Below are 21,809 nucleotides of genomic sequence, written 5' to 3'. Positions count from 1 at the left end.
TTCTCATAGTCTATACCCTCCTGTTGGGTATATCATTTCGCCACTAATGGAGATTTGTACATTTCTATTAATCCATCCGACTTGCCATTCACCTTTAGAACCCATTTGCTCCCAATAGCCTTGCGCCCTGATGGTAGATCTACCAGATCCCAGACTCGGTTAGTTCTCATAGACTCTATCTCATCATTTAGTACTTTCATCCATTCATCTTTAGTAAAAGACGATAGAGGCTCATGAATTTTCTTAGGCTCATCATCATCTTGCGGAGTTACCATGAAAGTTTCCCCTTCAATCTCAAAGCGAAGACGATGAACACTTTCCCTCGTGCTTCTATGCGGCTAAGGTTGTTGTGGTTGATTTATATAAGTGGTGTACTTCTACTTGGAGACAAGTCACTCACACAATTTTTAGGAGTTTGAGGAATTTCTTCCTCATTCTCAACTAAATCTCTTGCAACGCCTTCTTCTTGACCCATAATCTCATGGAGTTCCAAACTCCTATCAACCTCACCTCTACTTGAAAACTCATCCTCTATGAAATTCACATCTCGTGACTCAATCTCAGTAATAGTTTCATCAGATTGTTCACCTATTAGCACATACCCTTTAAAGTTTTCTGAGTACCTTGTAAAGATACAATTCTTTCCTCTATGGCTCAACTTTCCATATTTATGATAAACATCGTGAACTAAAATCGTTGAACCCTATGGCCGCAAGTTACTCAAATTGGATTTCTCGCCGGTCCATAGCTCATATAGAGTGGAAGATATTGATTTAAAAGGCACTCGATTAAGACTATAGGCAGCAGTCAAAAGTGTATCCCCAAAATGAAATTGGTAGGTTTGCTTGCGCTATCATTATTTAACCATCTCAAGCAGTGTTCGATTTCTCTTTTCTGTCACGCCATTTTGCTGTGGCGTACTTGGCATCGTTAACTGTCTTTTAATTCCTATAAAACAATGTCTTTTAATTCATTTTTCATCACAAAATCTTTTAAATTGCTCAGAGAGATATTCACGTTCTCGATCAGTCTTCAAAGTTTTTAAGCTTTTGTCTAACTAATTCTCAACCATTCTAAGATATCGCCTAAAACACCCCAATGCTTCAGACTTATGAGAGATTAAGTATACATGACCATACGTGAAAAATCATCTATAAATGTGATGAAGTAGACACCTCTGTGCCTTGCCCTCACACTCATTGGACCATAGATGTCTGAGTGAACTAATTGCAATGGAAAAGATGCCCTAGTGACTTTTTCAAACACTTTTCTCTTAGCTTTTTTCATAAGATAATGTTCACATGTAGGCAACGTAACCTTAATGAGATTGTCTATTAGGCATTCTCTAACTAACGTAGTCATTCTTTCTTACCCTATATGGTTAAGCCTAGCATGCTATTTATATAATCAAATTATCAGATGTAGAAAGAAAATCAATAGATTCGTTCATACTTGAATAATCCAAATCCATTATCATAAAATCGTCTGATAGAAAAGTACAATCATAAAAAAATTACCCAAATATAAGGAAACATCATTATTTTCAAATACAATCCAAAAACCAAATCTTAATAAAGTAACTACAGAAAGTAAGTTCTGTCGAATCTCGGGAGCGTATAAAACATCGTGGAGAAATAGAGTGCGGCCACCCCATAAGTCCAACTTGTAGGTACCAAGTCTCAGCACCTCCATGCTAGCTCCATTTCCCACCTTGATATCATGTCTCTCAACTAGAATCCGGCGATACTCCACAAAATTGACCCGATCTCTCGCTATGTGCTTGGTCTCTTCTGAATCAACAATCTACATAGGATATGAATGAGCAACCATTACATGGCTAATTACAAAAACAATGCTAGAATAGTCAGCGTGTACCTTCTTCAACTCAGTGCAATCATGAGCGAAGTGACCTTTTTTTTTTTCCGCAGTTGAAACACTCTATCTTTGACTTGTTCTTCCCGAGCTTGCCTTTCTTGCTACACTGAGAAGTTCCTGACACTTTCTTCACTTGTCTAGAAGTTACTCCTATCTTGGACTTTTTGCGCTTAGGCCTAGATGCCTTGCACGAACTAGACTCAGCCATATAGGCCGAATGTTTGGACTTAGCAGCCTCTAGGCGCTCAGCCTCAAGCTCCAAGTAACATGGGACATCATCAAAGTCCTTAATGTTCTAATTGTGCATCAGATTCTGGCTCATTGTCTCCCAAGAATTTGTTAGCGAGCATATCATTGCTTGGACTTGTTGCTCATCAGTCAAGTTATTTCCTATCATCTTGAGTTCGCGAATCATAATTGACATTACCTTAAGATACTGCTTCATCATGTGGTCAGAGCGCATCTTATAGGAGTCAAACTTCATAGTCAATCCGTGCAATCTCATGGCTGAAGTTCCCCCAAACTTCATCTTCAGTGCTTGCCACATACTCTGGGTATTATGTTTCGAACTCACACATGAGATCATTGTGCATGCTGCTGAACATGATAATGCGTGCACAATGGTTCTTCTTAGCCCATTCAATATAGGTTTCATGATCTCTCTGGTGTTGGTCCGAGTCCCTTTACTCGAGCTCATTAAGAGAGTGAGTTAAGACCTGCAAGACCTCCTGCTCATCTAAGACATATTGAATCTTACGATGTCAAATGTCATAATTCTCCCAATCCAATTTCTCCCTCTTGTTTAAATCAGCAATTATATTCTTAGATGCTATTTCACTACAAAATGCTAAAAAAAAAGGATATTACACACACACACCTAAAAAATTTGCCGCATCCATCCAAGCTAGAAGAAAAAATAATACAAATACGTCATAAGATCGAAAATTTGCTAGGCTTCATAATAATCTCTTGCGTCACAATGTTTAATTATTTATTTCTAACCCAATTCTCGCGTAAATTTAAAAAATTATATAGGAGATCAAATCCTCCTGAATTTCAATCATACTCTTACTATCTTAAGTAGTCATCTAGCCCTAGTCACATGTAAATACAAAACCTACTATAACCGCAGTAACCTTTTGAGTTAGTCTGCAAACATGGCTCTTTTAAGACCATTACAGTCCATTTTTCTTGTTCCATTAGTGCATTTACAGTTCTTATTGGAGTTACCGTAGTTTTTTGGCTGTATAGTGAATTTACAGTTCTTACTGGTGTCACTGCAATTCTTTCAGCTTATTATTCACACTGACAATACTAACTAAGACTACGTAACGGGAATTTTCTATTTTATCACTAAAAAAAATGAAAGCTAATGTCTAAATATTCAAACCTAACATACATAGGTGATAAAATAATCATATATTCACATGTTCATGTAATCACATTTAATCTAAAATATTAAATAAAAGATCACATGTAAAATAACATTATGGAATAATATAAAAAACAATATGTATCTAAGCATATATCCATATGTTCAATTCACACATATATGTAATCACATTTAATCTAAAATATTAAATAAAAGATCACATCTAATATAACATTATGGAAAAAAAAAATGTATCTAAGCATATAAATCATGCAATTTCTTTTTTATTATCATTATTTATAAAAAAAATGTATATGAATACATTTATAATCCCCAATTAAACAAAAAGAAACTCGAAACCTAGTGGTGCGCCCAGTTCCTTGGTTTTATTAAGTGGTTCTGAGTTCAAAATCCAAGTGTGCCATTTTGATGTCTTATTTTGCGTTAAAAAAATATGGGCTTCTTTAGTGCTGGCCATGAAAATAGCCCAGCCTACCCTTTTTTTTTAAACAGAATGGACCGAATGGCCTAAGTCGAGATGAGTTTTTTAAAATATAAAAAATAAAATGGGCTGAATGGCCTAAGCCCAGATGGCTGAGTCATCTTCTTTCTTCAGCTAGGGCACTGTTCATGTGAACAATGCCTCTTCGCAGCAAGGCAGCTGCCGCCGCCACAAGTAGCCGTAGCCTCAGCCACAGCAGCATCCACACCCTCAGCTGCCGAGACACGACTCTATCTAGAAACAAGATGGCACCGCAACACCTCTTTGGCGCACGCACGCCCTCCACGGTGTGCTACACCTGGGTGCACGTAGTAGCGGTTTAGCCTTCAAAAAATAAAAATAAAACAAAACAAATAGCACCATCGCAGATTCAAAAAAAAAATGCAAAAAAAAAAAAAAAAAGTTTTTGGTAAACTGGGAACAATTAAAAAATATTTTCTGATACCAATGTTAAAGAACTCAATGGAATACCTTAAGCACAATTTATTGAATTGTTCCACAAGTTTATCAAGCCTGAATAAATAATCCAGCAAGCCTCAAGCGTCTCTTTTTTATGGTGAAATATATTGCATAGAATGAACTAGAGTAATACGCAACAAATCCACAACATAGATACTTTAACAAGAGAGAACAAAAAAAGTGAGATTCTGTACTCTTTTTTTTTTTGAATAATCTAAAAACCATTTGAGGGGTGCTATATACAGCCCTCCCTGTGCATTTCATATGACTTGGCCTTGAAAGCTAGCTTTTAAACCAATAAGGTGGCCGTTTGCCACTTTAACTCTCAAGCATGTAAGCATGGCATTTAAGCCATGCATTACATGCCGTTACAACATAGTGTAGGGGTTTGCCCAAGTGAGCGCCCTTCCAACTTATAATAAATAAACTAAATTAGCTAATAATAGTTTAGTATATGTAAACATTATATTATTACTACCATGTAACACTAATGTATAATAATATATAATATTAATGTATAAACACTAATGTATAATAACTAAAGTATAATAACATGTAATAGTAATGTATAATAACCAATATATAATAATATGTAATACTAATGTATAATAACTAATATATAATAACACTAGTATAATAACATATAATATTAAATCTATTATATACTTATGTTAGAAATAAGTTAAAAACTATATAATAACATGTAATACTTTAGTATAATAACATGTAATTAAACATTATGGTACAAGTCTATAATAAGAATAAGTTAGACATTACTATAAAATATTATAATGAGTTAATAACATGTAATACTATAGTATAATAACATGTATTTAGATACTAGTTAAATAGTGATTATTAATAATAAATATTAACAATTAAATTTAGTGATAAAAAATTATACAAATTATAAATAAAAACTTATAGCTAAATCAAAGGTTAAAATTGATTTAGGGTTAAGTTTAAGGTTTAGACAAAAAAAAGTCCAAACAAGCCCAGCCCAAAAGGGTCTAAACGGCAGCCCAGCCCGCACTACACGTAAATCGGCGTCGTTTTTAGTAAAACGGCGCCGTTTTACGTGTTTTTGACTTTTTAAGGGTTTCGGCCTCCCACTCCGGGTGTCGCCTCTCTCGGAATCCCGTTCCCTTCTGTCTTTTCTAACCCTAGCCGCACGGCCTCCCCCTCCGGTAACCCTCTCTCTCTCTCTCTTCTCCCGTCGTCTTCTCTCTGTCTATCTCTCTTTTCTTTTGATTTTTTATTTTCTCTGAAATTTTTCCAGGGCCTCGAGGCTAACGAAGCAAAAATCCGTTAGCCACATCACGGAATTAGAGTGAGTTTTTTTTTTTTAACTTTTGCATTTTTTTTTTGCTGATTTGATTTCGAAGTGCGTATGGAAAATGGATTGATATATTGTAGAGATAGGTTAATGGAAACTGTTTTCTTATTGTAGATCTGTATAACTGGTTGTGAATCTGTGTGCATATGGTCGTGAATCTGTGTAATGGTTGTGAATATGTGAATCTGTGTAATTCTGTGTAATCTCCCTATGCGTGCATATGGTTGTGAATCTGTGCAATTCTGGTAGATGCCTTTCATATGGTTGTGAATCTGTTTAATTCTGGGTAGATGCCTTTCATATAATTTGAAGTTCTATGTAATCTGGTTCTGAATCAAAATTATACTTTTGGGATATATCTCGATCAACATTATAAAGTTTCAAAATCAATAAATTCACAATCCTCAGACTTCTTCCCAGCAAAATATACAACCCCCACCACCCCCCCGCCCCCCTACAAAACAAAAAAAACAAAGCAAAAAATGTCAACAACATGAAAGGCAACCTATTCATGATTAGTGCCTGGCAGCAGCTTATCCACATGTGGAAACTAGTTCGCTCTTCTCTTCCTCATGAAACAAGATTCAGTTCAGCTTTCTTTAAAAACAACTCAAGCACCATATCTATGCACAACGTATCTCAAAATACTAAGTACCATTATCACAATCAACAAGGGGAAAGTTATGAACGACATACGTTACCGGCATCTCTAACAACAAGGAAACTGCTTAAGAGTTTCTCATTAAAGCATCCGATACGCAATCTAAAATTTCCATGGACTAGCAAACACCTCAATATCTAACTAGCAAAATCTTTAGTCAGATCCTAACAATTCTTGACTTGCGTTAACTACTTCATAAAACACCCGGGCCCAGAAATGAATTGACTTAACCCTTCCACATACATTATGCAGCAGTAACAGTCAATTTTCCTGGATTTTGGAGAAATCCTAAAGTCAAACCCGATTTCTCATTTTTCAAAACCATAAATTCTATATATTTAGTCTCAATTTCAGTTCAGTCCAAGTATAGACTCAGTTACCGCAAAGAATTCCACCATTTGGTCCATCTAATAAACATTTTAGAAACTCTGAATTTTTTAAGAATGAATCACACAATGATAGCTTGATTGGTCCTCTAAGAGAAAGACAAAACAGCTGAAGAAAAATGGGGGATTGCCTTCCACAAAGCCAGTGGACAATGGAAATGCCGCTTACCTTGGCATCTGACACTGAAATGCGACTAAAAGACTCTTGATTTGCCGCAGAAGTTGGACCAAGGAGATCGGATTTGGGACATGGTTGTCTTAACGCAACACATTTATGAGAAAATTGGTCACTGATTAGAAAGAAAGGCAGGTCCTTCACCAGAAACCCCCACGAGAGAGTCGTTTGCTTGGTTCAAACTTCAATCCATGAAATTAGGGGACAAATACCTCTATAATGTGACTGCTAATGTGTATTTTCAGGACCAAGTGAGAATATTTATGGTTTTATGTTTTTAGGTAGGAGCTAGAGAGGTATTCGTAACCTGATATCTACGAATACTACTTATTGAGTATTTAACTCATTTTTTTCTATTTGCTTTAACCACCCAATGCGAGAATATTTAGGAGGATGGAGCTACATGTAGGGGTGTAACCGGTCTGGTTCGGTTCGATTTTGGACTTTTTTTAGAACCGAGTTGGCATATACCAGTTTTGAAAATTTAAGAACGATACCGGTCTGATTCACCACCGAAACTGGTTTTCCTGGTTTCGGTCCAGTCCGGTTCAGTTTTTCCTGTTTTACGAATAAAAAAATTTATCTCCAATAAAGTTTTAGCAAGTGATTGACCCAAAGTAAGTTTATATTAATAACTTAATATTAATGTTCATGTTTAAGATTAAAATTTTATGTTATAAAATTAAAAATTTATATGTTATCTCAAAATTCAAATGTTATATTAAAAATTGTAAAATTAATTTATGTTATATCATAACCAAATTTTATATTTATTTTATGTTATAAGATTAATAGACATGAGTAATAAGATTTTAAAATTCTATGTTATCTTTTTTTTTTTTTATCAGTAAAATTCTATGTTATCTTAATTAGCAATTTAGCATATAACATATATAATATAATGGACAATGCTAGGATGCACACCAAATGTGCTCCCCAAATATGCACACTAGTGCAAATGAGTTTTTTTGTTTTTATTTTTTTTTTCTTTAAGTATTTTTTAAACATCTTTAACCATTAAGAAAAAATAAAAAAAAATATAAATTCACTTATAGTCACTTCCTTAACTACTAAGAAAAAAAAAAATATGAGTGGGCATATTTGGTGGCCATATTTGGATGTTATACTATCATTTTCCTAATATAATATAAAAAAATATATAATATAAATAAATCATATAAAAAATATTTTATATATAATATAAAAAATAAAAAATAATAATATATATATGTACCGGTCCGGTTCGGTTCAAACCGGTGTTCTAAAATTCAAAACCAGAACTGGACCGGTTTTCAACTTGTTTTGCTAAATAGAAACCGGTACCAGACCGGATGGGTATGGAACCGGACTGAACACACTGGTGCCAATAAAAATAAATAAAAATGGGGGCGATTGAATTTTTTTCCTTTCCACACTAATAATGCATCATGTTTAGTTAGAATTGTTGGGTACGACCAACATGGGCTGTTGTTGGGCATGGCTCAACACTTGTTTGTGATATTCTCTAAGTAAAGACAAGACCGTTTTGGAAACATTAAAAACAAGTGCATAAGACAAGACCAACCCAACCCAGAAAAGTACAACAAACAAAACTCTGAAATGTTAAAAGAAAAAAATAATAATATGGGACCATTTTGACATTTGGAGTGAAGATGAAATCAACTTTGGACAATTTAAGGCATTGATTTGGCCCTGTTTGAGACAAAACTATACTGTTTGAGACAAAACTATATTTTCTGTAACCTAATATATGAAAACCAACAATATTTTACTTTGCAGATATTCATTTTGAACTCTACTGCTAGTGTATCATCCAGCATATTCAAGCCTAACTTAATAGATTTGGAAAGGAAAATGCTAGTATGACTCCCAAATGTGCCCACTCATATATTTTATTTTATTTTTTATTTTTTTCTTAATGATTAAGAATGTTTAAAAAATCCTTAAAAGAAAAAGGAAAAAAAGAAGAAAAAAACCATTCGTACTGGTGAGTGATGTGCATATTTGGGGTGCACATTTGGTGTGCATCCTAGCATTGTCCATTTGGAAAACTTCGTGTTTTATCTCTTGTCTCCTCTCTTTTCCAGGCAACCAAACAGACCCAAATCAAAATAAAATGCAAAGAACAAAACAAGATAGAATAAAAAAAGACAGAACATCTACCAATTTGATAGACTCTTCGAACACAAGCTAAGATAGATACAAGAATCCATCAGTTATAGAAGTTCCAACACACAGAGAGAGAGTGAAACAGAGAAACTAACCTTGGGTTCTTGACATTGACGATGGAGAAGCTGTCCTTACGACTGGCGGAGCGCCATAGAGTGATGAAGACGAGGGCCACGAGTCAACGAAGCTTCGATTGGCAGAGGAAGAATGGCTAGGAGCCTAGGGTTTTGGCTCAGAGAGGGAGGGAGAGAGATCTTCCGCGGGGCCCGGGGGGGGGGGGGGGGGGGGGGGCGTTAAGTGATTTTAACATAGACTGAAACGACGTCATTTTGGTCAGCTCGTTTGGATATAGAAACCATCTCAACATTACAACTTTCTTAAATTTCCACACAAAATATAATAAACAATTCAACTTTTTCAAATCTCAAAACAATAATAATATTAAAAAATAATATTTTAACAATATTTTATTCAACTTATCTAAAACCATCTTATCTCATCTCACTATCCAAACGAGCCCTAAAAAGCCGTCGTTTAGTACTCAAATGAATTTTTAAATAGAAACTGGGACCGGGTATCAGGTTAAAATTTTAAAATTTAAAATATCTTATATATCAGCTATTAAAATAGTAAAACTTTTAAAAGCAGAAATTTGAAATTAATTAAAAAAACACTGATACAATGGGGCTACCATTCAATATATATAAAATTGTACGTACATGTAGCATTACTCTTTCAAAAATGGCAAAAACCTACGTGAAACCCTTTTTTTAAAAGGAAAAAAAAGACGTCAACAATCAAAAATTTGAAATTAATTAAAAAAACACTGATACAAGGGGCTACCATTCAATATATATAAAATTGTACGTACATGTAGCATTACTCTTTCAAAAATGGCAAAAACCTACGTGAAACCCTTTTTTTAAAAGGAAAAAAAAGACGTCAACAATCAAAAATAAATTTATGAATTTTCACAGTTATTGGTGTATATAATTATTGTGGTGAATCTGTTACTCCATGTGTGTTTATTGCCGCTATCGCCAACACTTGAGCTGCAACTCCATACATCTCCATTGGTTGTCTCTGATCAGTTCACCACACTCTGTGCCTCTTCTTCTACTTTCACTAGGCAAGTTTGTTCCCTTTCATTCTAAGTGGTTAATCTACTGGTTTGAATCAAAATTTATGTTTTTGCCTGCAAACTGTTCGATAATTAGTATCTGTGAAATTTGGGTGCATTGTAGGTTTGTAACAAAACTTATCCATTTGTTTTCCCTTGATTTGATATATCTTATTGATTGGTAACGATAAAATAGAAAGCATATTGTAAAAGATTTTTGAAAACATTGGTCCCAGTTTTATGTGGTTTGAAGCCAATGGTGACGGCTGTGATTGCCTTTGTTTCAGTTATAGCAATTCAAAATAAATTGGGAAAACATGCCGTCTCTTCAAACTGCGCTGCCTCCTGAACTTGCCAACAATGTGATTAGAGTTAGTATCAAGTTCTTCTTTGTATCTATTTGTTTTGCCATTTCTCTTTGTGTACTTTAACAATTTTGATTGGAATTTGTTGCGCCTGTCTAACAATTACAATGTACACATTATACTATTATAGAATCTGTTGCGCATGTTTCCTAATTGATGCTTCTTGTTGTAGCTTTACCGTGAATGCCTTCGAAGAGCTAAATATATTGGTCATCGGGTATGCAAAGTTCTTCTCTCGTTGTCAGATTATGCATGTGCAAGTGGTTAAGCCTCACGTTGATTCATAATGATAGTTTTGGTTTCCATGGATGCCCTACATGTTATAATATATTATATTTTTTATTGTCTCCCTGATGCAGTCTATACCTCTCAAAAAAGGTGCCCAATATTAGATACGTTTCATTTCAGATTAAATATTATGTATATCTGCCAATTCAGTTCTCTATCAGCTAGAATTTTTGCAACCACTGAATTGGTTCTTTTATCAGTACAACCACTGAGTCGTTGGAATATTAAGTGCAATATACATGCTTCTGGCATGTCTAACCTAGTAGGTTTTTGGGGAATGAGTGTTCACTATGTTAATGTTTCTTTTTGATTGACAAACTTTTTCCGATGGTATGGAGAACATACAAGAAACTCACCTTGGGCGATTGTAATTTGTCTCTTCTACTACGCAGCAACATAATACAGAGCTCCTTGTTGGTATGGTGAGGCAGCAGTTCAAAAGAAACATGCAAGAGACAGATCCAGAAAGGATTCAAAAGTTGAAGGACGAGTGAGTTTCTTGAATGTATTTGTGCTTCTTTTACAGTTATGTGGGGAATATGGTGGCAATGATGTCTATGGCCATCTTATATATCCACAGTGCATTATACTAGTCTTTCTTGATCCTCCAATGCATACATCTTCATTGTTTGTTTTTTCTGCTCAATTTTGTGGGTTTAATCCGAAGAGTTGGATTTGGCCTTGAATGTTTCAAATAGTTGCACAGACGCATTTCTTATTCTGCTTCTTTTATTTGTTCAAGTGTTAGCGAAGTTTTATAATCTTTGTTTCTTTTGTTTTGCCAGTGCGGCAAGGGGACTTATAAATCACATACTATATGAGTCTGAGAAGATGTCTGGTCGTAAATTCAGCAAGAGCTTTTGATGTTGTTTAGAAGATCACTTTTATGCTTCTTGAAGCTGTGAAAACTGCTAATGCAGACCTTTCAAGTTTAGAAACCTGGAGAACAGTGTTTTACATGCCTGGGTTGCTCTGCATCTTCAGTTCTTTGGTGTTTTACTGTTTTCAACAGGGGAGAGAATTTTTGATTGAGTTTTCTTTGTTTCTTGTAAAGGTCAGATCTGGCCGTCGAGATCCATTTTATAAATGTCTGCTGATGAGCCTTGTGATATGCTTGTTTAGCATGCCATTCTATGCAAGGAGGTTATATGATGCAGCAGCCAACGAAAGAATTTAAAGGGTAGCTTAGCTGTAGGATAGATACGTATTGATCAATATATTCTTTGATGTGCGACTGCAAAGAATCTGCAACTCAGGGGGTTGCTATATTCAATCATGACGCCATAATCGAACAGGTTCTCATCTGGCTCATGAAGCAATGTATCTTTGTGATAAGTTAAGGTGTAACTGACTGATTGCATAAGAAAATAAAAGGCTCCAGCAATAGAGCTGCTGACCTGCACAACTGGATAATGAGGATTTGTTGCTTGTATGGTTCGCAGATGATTTTATGTTACTAATTTCTATTGCCTACAAGCATATCATTGTACAGCATGTTGAACAGTGTATACATGTTGCCGACCACTCAGAACTAGAAACTTTAGACTTTAGTTGTGGCCTTGGAAACTTTTCCTCTCATCGTCGCCCTGTTCACCGACAAAGATATAGGCATGTAAAGACTAGAACCAAAACTTGTAAACCTTAGTTTCAACTACAACAGCACAAAACATGTCCAACATAGACTTCATCAAGCCATCTATTTTCCCCTCAGAGACCAATGAATTAGCACTGGCATTATCCGCATTATCCTCAATCATTTCTGTGCTGAATTCACTTTCATTCTCAATTATCATCTCAAATTCTGGCCACAGAGTGTTGCTTTCAACTGTTTGCAAAAGCATAACTTTTCAGATGTGAGCTTATTTAGACATTTGACTATACCTCTAATAATAGTGCATTTTAGTACTTGTAAACTTGTACCATAGTGTTTAATTACATGTTATTAGTTTTCTAGCTTATTTCTAACTTAATTATATACCAGATTTAGTATTATATGATATCACACTAGTGTTATTATATATTAGTATACATGTTATTATACATTAGTATTACATATTATTATATATTGGTTATTATACATTACTATTACATGTTATTATAAGTGTTTATACATTAGTATCACATGTTATTATACATTAGTATAACATGTTATTACACATTAGTGTTACATGGTAGGGATAGCATGATGTTTACATATACTAAACTATTATTAGTCAATTTATATTATAGTATAAATATATTATTTTATAATAATTAGCTCATACTAGTACATTATTGAATTTAACTAATTATATATGTTATATAAAATATATAGAATAATACATATATTTTTATAACATATGTACAATATCGAAGTTGGATGTAGAATTGGAGTTAGAGTCAAACAATTGGAGTTGAATCTGAGTGGAGTCAGAGTCGGTTCGATGTTACCTTCGATTCTGACTCCAACTTGTTGAAGCTAAATCGGAATTAGAGTCGAGTTTTTAAATTTTTGCACAGTCCTAGTCAGAACGCCAGGTGGCTCTAGATTCCCCTATCAAGGGGGATTTCCCCCCCGCCACGTGTACTACATACTATGTATCATATTGTATGAATGCATTATATATAGAAAAAAAATACTATTTTGTCCACTCAACTTGCCCACTCATTTTGATACCTTATGTATTTTAATTTTTTTCTTTATTTAATAGTTAAGGAAGACTTTATTAGTGTACTAATATTTTTTTTATATTTTTTAAAAATGTTTTAAAATGACAAAAAAAATCTGAATAAAAAATTAAAAAAAAAATAAAAAAAAATTTGTTTTTAACCTAATAGTAAGCTTGAGCGGTGATACTAATGCACCGCTCTATATAGAAAGGAAAATACTAATTTGTCCCATAGGTTTGTTTTCTGGTTTGATTGCTTATGCATTTTTTTTTTTAACTTTTTAAAAATGTTTAAAAAGGTTACTATAATGAATTTGTATATTTTTTTTAAAGAATGTTTAATAAAAAAAGGGCAAAATACCTAACGGCTACGCCCAGCCGTTTAATGAATGGTTTTACATTCATAAAGGGCCATTTTTCGAAATCATTTTTTTTTTCTAATCTTTAATTATTTAATAATTTCAAAGTAGAACATCTTATATGTACATGCAAAGGACAAGTTTATAAATAAAAATGGATGCATTCCGTTTATCAACTTGCTCTCTAAAACAGAGTATTTTGCTTTTTGGAGTTACAACTTTTGATTTTGAAGCTTCAGATTAAGCTTGCATCATGATCCAGCTTGTTACAAAGAAACGTTGCATCTCGTACATAACCTTTGCGCTCCACACATCAATAAGGCCATCACCATATCTCCATCAAGACAGAGTTCCAGTCCACCTTCTCAGGTGAAGTTGGTTAGTAACTTAAGTCAAAACATCCATTTTTGAATAAGACATATCGTTATTCACACTTAAATGCACGAGTTATCTCCCATGACACACCATCATTTTCAAGGATACGACAACCATCACCAATTGCATAACCCTGCCTCTTGCAATTTACTAGTGCAACTACAAACCTCTCATTCTCTAGCGAAGAAGGATACATCACTTGTTCTTCCTGGAAAATAGATTGGAATTGGGAGAAAAAAAATGAGCACTCATCTACTCTAGAAAAATCAGTTTCTTTAACATTGCAAATATTATCTGCCCGAAAGGAGATGCCCATAATCAGAGCAATACGAAGCTATGCTATTCACGCTTTGTAGATCACAACATCGTTTACACAGTACAAATATCATATATTTTATGTGAAGTTATGTATTGTAGCAGCATTCATTAACTCGGAAAGATATTGTCAGTCTAAAGACAATACTTTGGTTAGTGATGCAAAATAATTAAGAATAAGCTAACACTGGACAGAATGTTAGTAGCATATACATACATACATACATACATATATATATAGCATGCATGCATGTATTATTATATTATCAGAGATGTGAAGTACCATTATTCAAAAAATAATTTAAATATATCATTAAATTCAGCATCTTTCATAACCAGAACATTAATCGCTTCTGTCACTCCCTGTCAGCTCAATTCAATACAAATAATTCTTAAATCAATTAATGGGGTAGGCCGCAAGAACTCTTGATTTATGAAAAAGAAATAAAAAAAAAAAAATCATAGAAAATGGAATGCAAACATGATTTAGTACTCTAGTAGAGCATGTATATTTTCCAAGTGTATTCCCCAGGATTCTTTCAGATAATTTATGATGAGCAGGCAAAAAGGAAATGATGTACATGGTTTCCGTCCTTGTGCACCTTAAATTAGGATGCTATTGTTATTATATTCGTTACTTTTTGAAGCAACCTATCACTCTTCTAAAAGAATTTCACAATTACCAATTTGGGTTATTATGTAGCTGGTGATACTAGAACGTAGGACCTAAAAAAACATATCATGAGTTCATATATTACCTCAGGCAGTTCATGGAATTCATCAGCTGAAATTTGAAGCAACTCTGCAGCCGTTTGACCAGTACACCATGCAAAAACTTTTGCACTCTCATCTGCAAGAGTGATTTTCAGATGGAAAGTGCGCATAACTTCGGTATCACAACTGTAACGACATAAGTTGCATTCCAAAATCCCACTAGGGGTCTTGGTAACAAAATGACCACAAAGAGAATGTGACATTTTAACATGACAATGAGCGATTTGGTCAAGCCACACTCGACATATCTGTCCACATGTTTGGGAAGAAAATAAACAATAATTAGGTAACAAAAAAATACCACATTTTGAGAAACAGTGCAAGAACATGAAATTACATACAATGGTGAACATGAATTCAATGCCATACTGTATAAATGAAAGTGAAAAATCAAAATTATAAGAATAAAACATGGCAAGAAAGTGGCGGGAAGATGATGTTCATATGTGGTATACACCTGACTAAGATAAGATTCTTAATTCTCTCTTTTTTTAGGTTTCTTGTGGGATTGAGTAACTCGAGTAGGGATCCATAACCATAATGTATATGTATGAAAAGTCAGAAATTGAAATATGATCGTCTGCATGTCCAACAAGGTTGGCCCCAGGAGCTATGGGTTCACAAAAAGACCTTAAAAGACGAAGCAGAAGAACATACAAACTTAAAAGTTCATTATCCAATAAAATTGACTTAGGCCCCATTTGGATAATGAGATGAGATGATATAGTTTTAGATGAAAGTTAAAAGTTGAATAAAATAGTTAGAATATTATTTTTTAATATTATTATTGTTTTGGGATTTAAAAAAATTGAATTGTTTATTATATTTTGTGTGAGAATTTGAGAAAGTTTTAATGATGTGATGAAACACTTCTTGTATCCAAACAGGACCTTAGAGCTTCTTTATACAGTACACACGCACTCACATACTTGCACCTGTGTATATAGATCTTTGGGCTACTTGATCTCTAGGAATTCTGTCTAAACAAACTTAATCTTTAGCCACTTGGATTCACTTTATATGTGTATTCTGATATATGTGTATTCTGATTATAGAAACACCAAATATAATGCTAGTGCCTAGCTGCTCAAAGACTTGTGCAGGAAGGTTATTTTCTAATACTCTCCTATCAAACTGCAGCTGTAGGATCTTTCTTTATTATAAAATCAAGCATCCAGATGAAACTTTGTCCAAATTATGATCAACCAACCCGAAAGACTGATCCAATTTTATGTATACAGGATTTCTAATAAAAGTCTAAAGAAGTCAATCTATAAATCTTAAAAACCATTCCTAATATCTAGGTTGCCTAAAACTAAAATGAACTGGCCATAATTTTACACAAACTCTCTGTAAGATAATTGTGAAGTACAATCTGAGTAAAGCCCTAGGGGTTAGCTCAAGTGGTAAAAGGCCTTGGTCTTGGTGGTATGCTCCCTCCAGGTCTAAGATTCAAATCCTCTTGGGTGCAAACAATTTTTAGGGGTTATTGGATTGTGGGAACTTCCCCTTGAATTACCCGAGGTGCATTTGTGGGAAACTCCTTGCCGAGAGCCTATGCACCCCCGGGATTAGTCGGGACTTTGGTCTCGGACACCCAGTGCCAATAAAAAAAAAAATCTGAGTAGGGCACAACCCATGCCTGTGATCTGTTCTATCATTATAATTAATATTTTTGAAGCACAAGATTATGCATGGCATCTAATCATTCTCCCTAGTTGTCCTGGAGAGAAGAAAAACATATTATATCAACTACCTAACATTGGCACAGGATACAATAAGCATATTGAAACAACATTCAATTATGAATGAATTACAAAACAAAACCAAAACTCATGAGAAACCCATACTTGTGTGCTGTTAGTCTGGCTAGATAGATCACAAAGGTTTGAGACTTTATGAAGGCAAGAAGAGTTTATCAATGCGGGCAAGCAACTAAGGATGAAGAAAGAAGATCTAATATCATTCTCAAACCATAATGCTTCCAGACTGTCAAGAAAATTAAATAAACACATGATTAGAAGTTTTCATAGCACTCCATTAGAAGTTCAACAAGTTCTAAACCAAACTAGAAAACCGCAAGAATTGAGAAAATAATTGCATAATGTATAAACGGTAACCTACAAACGATGAATACCAAGGTTGGACTCACCGGTTTTGCTTTGTCATAGAGCATGTTAAACCAGAAATATAAACTGTATGACCAAAGTTTAATCGGCCCAATGACCTAAAAAACCATAATTTGAGTGAAACAAATATATGAAAGTTTAATATCTATAATCTCATTAAATTAATGGATGTTAGTTAAAAAAAACTAATCTACCAAAATTTGGCAAAATGTAGCATCACCCAAATGGCTCCAGTAGTATCTTCAATTCTCAGAGAGAAGAGAGCTTCTGCTGCATGTTTCTCTTTGATAATATCTGTAACAACACCATAGAGGCTGATGCCTGTCATCTTGTCATGAAGGTCTATTACAAATGACTGCAAAGCTTTGCACAGGTGAGAATGTTAATTATAAATAACAAAAAGTGTAAAGTCAAGTTAGTGAGCAAAAGATTCAAACTCGAACTAGGATACAAGGGTGAAAATGCAGATAGAAAATACCATAGTATTATCGCTTAACAAGTATGTACAATTAGGAATGGGTCCATATGATTGCATAAAGCACATCCATGGTGATTTATCTCAATGGCATGTAACTTTGGCAGACCCAGAGACGCACTGTTATTTAAATTAGGTTAAGTCTTTATGGAAGAATGAAAAATGAAAGTAAATCCAACAATCCAACAGATGTTGAGTTGATGACTATCATGAAGCCTTTAACACATTAGAAAAAGACTCTATAGATAAAACTAGATGGGTGATTTTAGATAGAGTTAGCAAAGTTTATATAATTTCTATGATCACTGAGGTATAAAGATGACAATAGCTTGATGACATTTTCAAAGTTGTATAAAAAGCTAAAGTATAAGCTGATATTCTGGTTGCATTATTGTTTAAAAATGTAACCATATTCAATCCTTCAAATAATACAACATTTTAAGAGCAGATGCCAGTGCCATCAAAGAGAAAGAACAGGAAACGGAACGACATCTAAATAGTGTCTAGGAGAGCAAGTAACAGTAAACTCACTCGAAAAGGATAACTACTGAAGTCAATCGAACCCCGTGAATCACAGGGTAGGGAAACTTGTGAAACTTTAGGATCCTGACTAGGATCCAATGTATTCAGTAGCCTTGGTCCTTGATATTGATTTTGTGTCAATGCTACACATACCTGAGTAACACACAAATTAATTGAATATCCTAAAGGGTAACAACTTGTCACACTATAGTCGATAACTTACTTGCTCCTCATGTTGAATGGAAGGAACCAAATATAATTGTGTCGCACTACCGTATTCAAGGCAAAAATCATCACTTGTTTCAACTGTACTCTCTATGGAATTTGAAATAAAAGGTCTATCCAGCGCAAGCATACTTGAGACACTGAAAAGGAAACAAGTTATAAATTCATGGGACAAGGATAGGAAGAAAGGCTCAATCCTGAACTAGAGTTTACCTGAAAAGGTTAGCAAGGAGAACCTGTTCACCCCACAAGACAAACTTTAACTTGACACCATCATTATCAACAAGTGTAATTTGTTTCCTCTGTAGGCTACCAAACCTTCCCTGAAATTCCAATGACCCAATAGACTCAATCCTGCAGATAAAAAACGAAGGTATGAAATTTCTGAATAGAGAAAACTGACCTTCACCAGGAAGTAAACACATGAAAGCATGGTACAAACTGCCTCGTTTGTTTTTTGAGATGAGATGAGTGAGATGAAATGAAATGAGTTGAAATTAAAGTTAAAAAGTTGAATAAAATATTGTTAGAATATATTTTTTAATATTATTTTTGTTTTGGGATTTGAAAAAATTGAATTGTTTATTTTATTTTGTGTGGGAATTTGAGAAAGTTGTAATGATAAAATGAGATTAGATGAGAGGTTTTCAAAGTTTTGGGTTTTCTTCCTGAAAGCAAACAATCTTGGTTTTGGTATTTTTTAATTGATGCACAGCCATTTAAATTTTAACGTTTTGACCATTACCTCCATTTAACATAATTATGGCTTACTAGTTCACTTTTTTTTTTTTTTTTTAGCAAGGCTGTAAGAAATATAATAATTTGGGCAACCGGGGGGGGGGGGGGGGGGGGGGGGGGGGGGGGGGGGGGGGGGGGGGGGGAGGGGGTGGCGCAGACTCAGAGCGATCCTGCCAGTGAATCGACCAGTCCCCAAACTGACACAGATGAACATATCTAATACAAGAGATCATATAAGGGAACTTTAACTGGAACAATTAGAATAAGATTGACCCAGTAAGAAGCAAAAAGGCATGGTTGTAACTAATCATATTTTACCTAGCAAGCAATGAAAAGGAAACCCCTTTTTTTACCGCATCAGGAGAAATGGAAGAGAAAGTATCTGAACAAAACTGAGCTCCTAGCAGCATTGCATCGTCATCTTCCTCCTGTAGTAAAGGATATTGAAGATGAAATAACAGCTGCAGGAAGGATCCTGAAGGTGAAAAGATAGTTAATAGAAACGTGTCGGTTACCTCATCTAACAATATCACCAAATACTCTGTAGGCAAAAGTCTTGGACACCCAGATCCTTCGGCAGCTGTACGAAGATAACATCCAGTGAGTAAAATCTCCCTCCCTTTCTTCAGAATTCCATTCTGAGGATCCACCAAATCATAGTATCTGCTACAGACAAACTCTATTTTAAGTTTCATAGGAACGTTTAAGTCCAAACAACCTAAATGGATGCAAATAAACATAAAAGAAGCAAAGGCACACGTAATACTTCATAAAACAAGAGAAAACAAGATCCAATACATGTTTTTCCTTGCCTAAGCACGCTGGGCATTAAGTAAAGAAAGTAAAATATTATGGCAAGGAGAATGTTCTTCCAATTCATGGATACTCCACCTGTGCCTAGCCAAACTAATTTAACTATAAATTACCAAGTAGGAGGGAACTGAACAACAACTTCAAAATCAAAAGCTCAAAATGCTAATGGTTTAACTGCAATACCAGCAAGTACATGTGGAATAAGCAAGAGGACAGGAAAACAACAATAGAGAAACGTAGTTCTTGTGGCCTGAAGTTCAGAGTCAAGGGTATCAAAACAGATACTTATTTTAAATCTCAAAATACTAAAAACTCATGGTATTGCCTTGCGAGCATTACTTTTCTGATAGAAAATCAAATGGTGTCCTCTTTTATTAGTAAAGATGTATAATTGCAAGACCAATAGTAGATTGCTTTTGTGTCCGTGGCTTACCTGCGGTGGAGATAAAGGTCTATGGTGTTGGAGCTTCGAAAATCCCCCAAAGTAAGCATGTAGATGTTTGTACCTGAAGCAAAGTCCATAATAACAAAAACATTAGTCAACAGAAGAAAAAAGGACATCATAGCTCAAGTTTCATAACTGTATCACAAAGAAGAAAATTGATTGAACACTTGAAACGAAACATGAAGAGGGTGCATGAAATTTTGAAATTGTAGCAACCGCCCCATAATAATCCACATGGACAATGCTAATTATATTAACTCGTAAATATAGGTTACCTGGGAGAGAAAAGGCATCGACAATAACAGCTTCCAAGACGCTACTCAAGGAAAGGAAGTTTCTGTCATATATAGTGTCAATCGAAACCGTGTTTGGAAGCTTTGTTCTCCTATGGTTCTTTTTCAATTGATTTATACATTCCGGCCTTTTCTTTGGGGCTCCAGCCCTACATTGCTCGTTCCAAGCCTTCAAAATGGGATAAAAACGCAACAAAGATGAAATTCAATACTTCTGACTTGATTTTCTTGTCCCCCGTATAAATGCATATGTTTTTTATAATTTTTCGGCGGCAGAGGAAAAGATTGCAAATAGCGATACCTGAGAGAGATCAGAGAGCAGAATCGCAGCGGTGACACCGCTCGAGTAGGCAACGCAAGTCTTGAGAATCCGAGAAGCGATCCAGCTCCACCCGGGGCCACTGCAGTTTCCATTAGGATCCGAATCATCGTCTGCGGGAGAGAGCACAGACCTCGCATAATCGATGAACGCGAGAAACGGATCAACGTCCATAGCTGAGACACCGCCAGTGCCATTAGCATAGTTTCCAAGAGAAATCATTTTATGACCCATTGGAGAGGGAAACTGATAGAGACGTTTGGCGCTATTTTTTAAAAGCGGGAAAGCCCTAGGTCCGGCTACGCCTGTTTGGATAAAGAGATCTTTCATCTCATCTCATCTCATTATTATAATTTTATTAAATTTTTACACAAAATATAATAAATAATTCAACTTTTTTAAATTTCAAAACAATAATAAAATTAAAAAATAATATTCTAACAATATTTTATTTAACTCATCTAAATCATCTAATCTGATTTCATATTTTATTTAACTCATTTAAACTATCACTATCTCACCTTATTTCATATAATCATTATAATTTTTTAAAATTCTTATACAAAATATAATAAATAATTTAATTTTTTCAAATATCAAACCAAAAATTATATTAAAAAATTATATTATAATAATATTTTATTCAACTTTCAACAAAACATCTTATCTGA

General features: G+C 34.5%; 2 protein-coding genes across 3 annotated transcripts; one reads left to right on the top strand and one right to left on the bottom strand.

Moving 5' to 3' along the window:
* The first annotated feature begins 5,220 nt into the window (after positions 1-5,220).
* On the top strand, positions 5,221-12,137 carry LOC121239516. The gene is made up of 6 exons (XM_041136777.1): positions 5,221-5,395; positions 5,488-5,538; positions 10,343-10,426; positions 10,593-10,637; positions 11,101-11,198; positions 11,494-12,137. The coding sequence occupies exons 3-6, from the start codon at positions 10,373-10,375 to the stop codon at positions 11,570-11,572; spliced, it is 276 nt and encodes a 91-aa protein (XP_040992711.1). The 5' UTR covers positions 5,221-5,395; positions 5,488-5,538; positions 10,343-10,372; the 3' UTR covers positions 11,573-12,137.
* Positions 12,138-13,878: 1,741 nt separating this feature from the next.
* On the bottom strand, positions 13,879-21,368 carry LOC121242494. 2 transcript variants are annotated; one of them, XM_041140340.1, is made up of 13 exons: positions 21,121-21,368; positions 20,802-20,988; positions 20,515-20,587; positions 19,784-19,931; positions 19,587-19,696; positions 18,744-18,884; positions 18,529-18,670; positions 18,315-18,458; positions 17,503-17,663; positions 17,332-17,406; positions 17,030-17,168; positions 15,164-15,427; positions 13,879-14,298 (listed from the first exon to the last, which is right to left on the bottom strand). In XM_041140340.1, exons 1-13 carry the CDS (start codon positions 21,358-21,360, stop codon positions 14,140-14,142), a joined length of 1,983 nt encoding a protein of 660 aa, XP_040996274.1. In that variant the 5' UTR covers positions 21,361-21,368; the 3' UTR covers positions 13,879-14,139. The 2 variants fall into 2 exon arrangements, with proteins under 2 accessions (XP_040996274.1, XP_040996282.1); XM_041140348.1 differs by having other exon boundaries at positions 14,137-14,298; positions 15,164-15,255.
* Between the last annotated feature and the right edge of the window lie 441 nt (positions 21,369-21,809).

The sequence above is a fragment of the Juglans microcarpa x Juglans regia genome, chromosome 1D (genome assembly GCF_004785595.1).
Source record: "Juglans microcarpa x Juglans regia isolate MS1-56 chromosome 1D, Jm3101_v1.0, whole genome shotgun sequence".
Lineage (NCBI taxonomy): Eukaryota > Viridiplantae > Streptophyta > Magnoliopsida > Fagales > Juglandaceae > Juglans > Juglans microcarpa x Juglans regia.
This window is presented reverse-complemented; position numbering and strand designations above follow the sequence as displayed.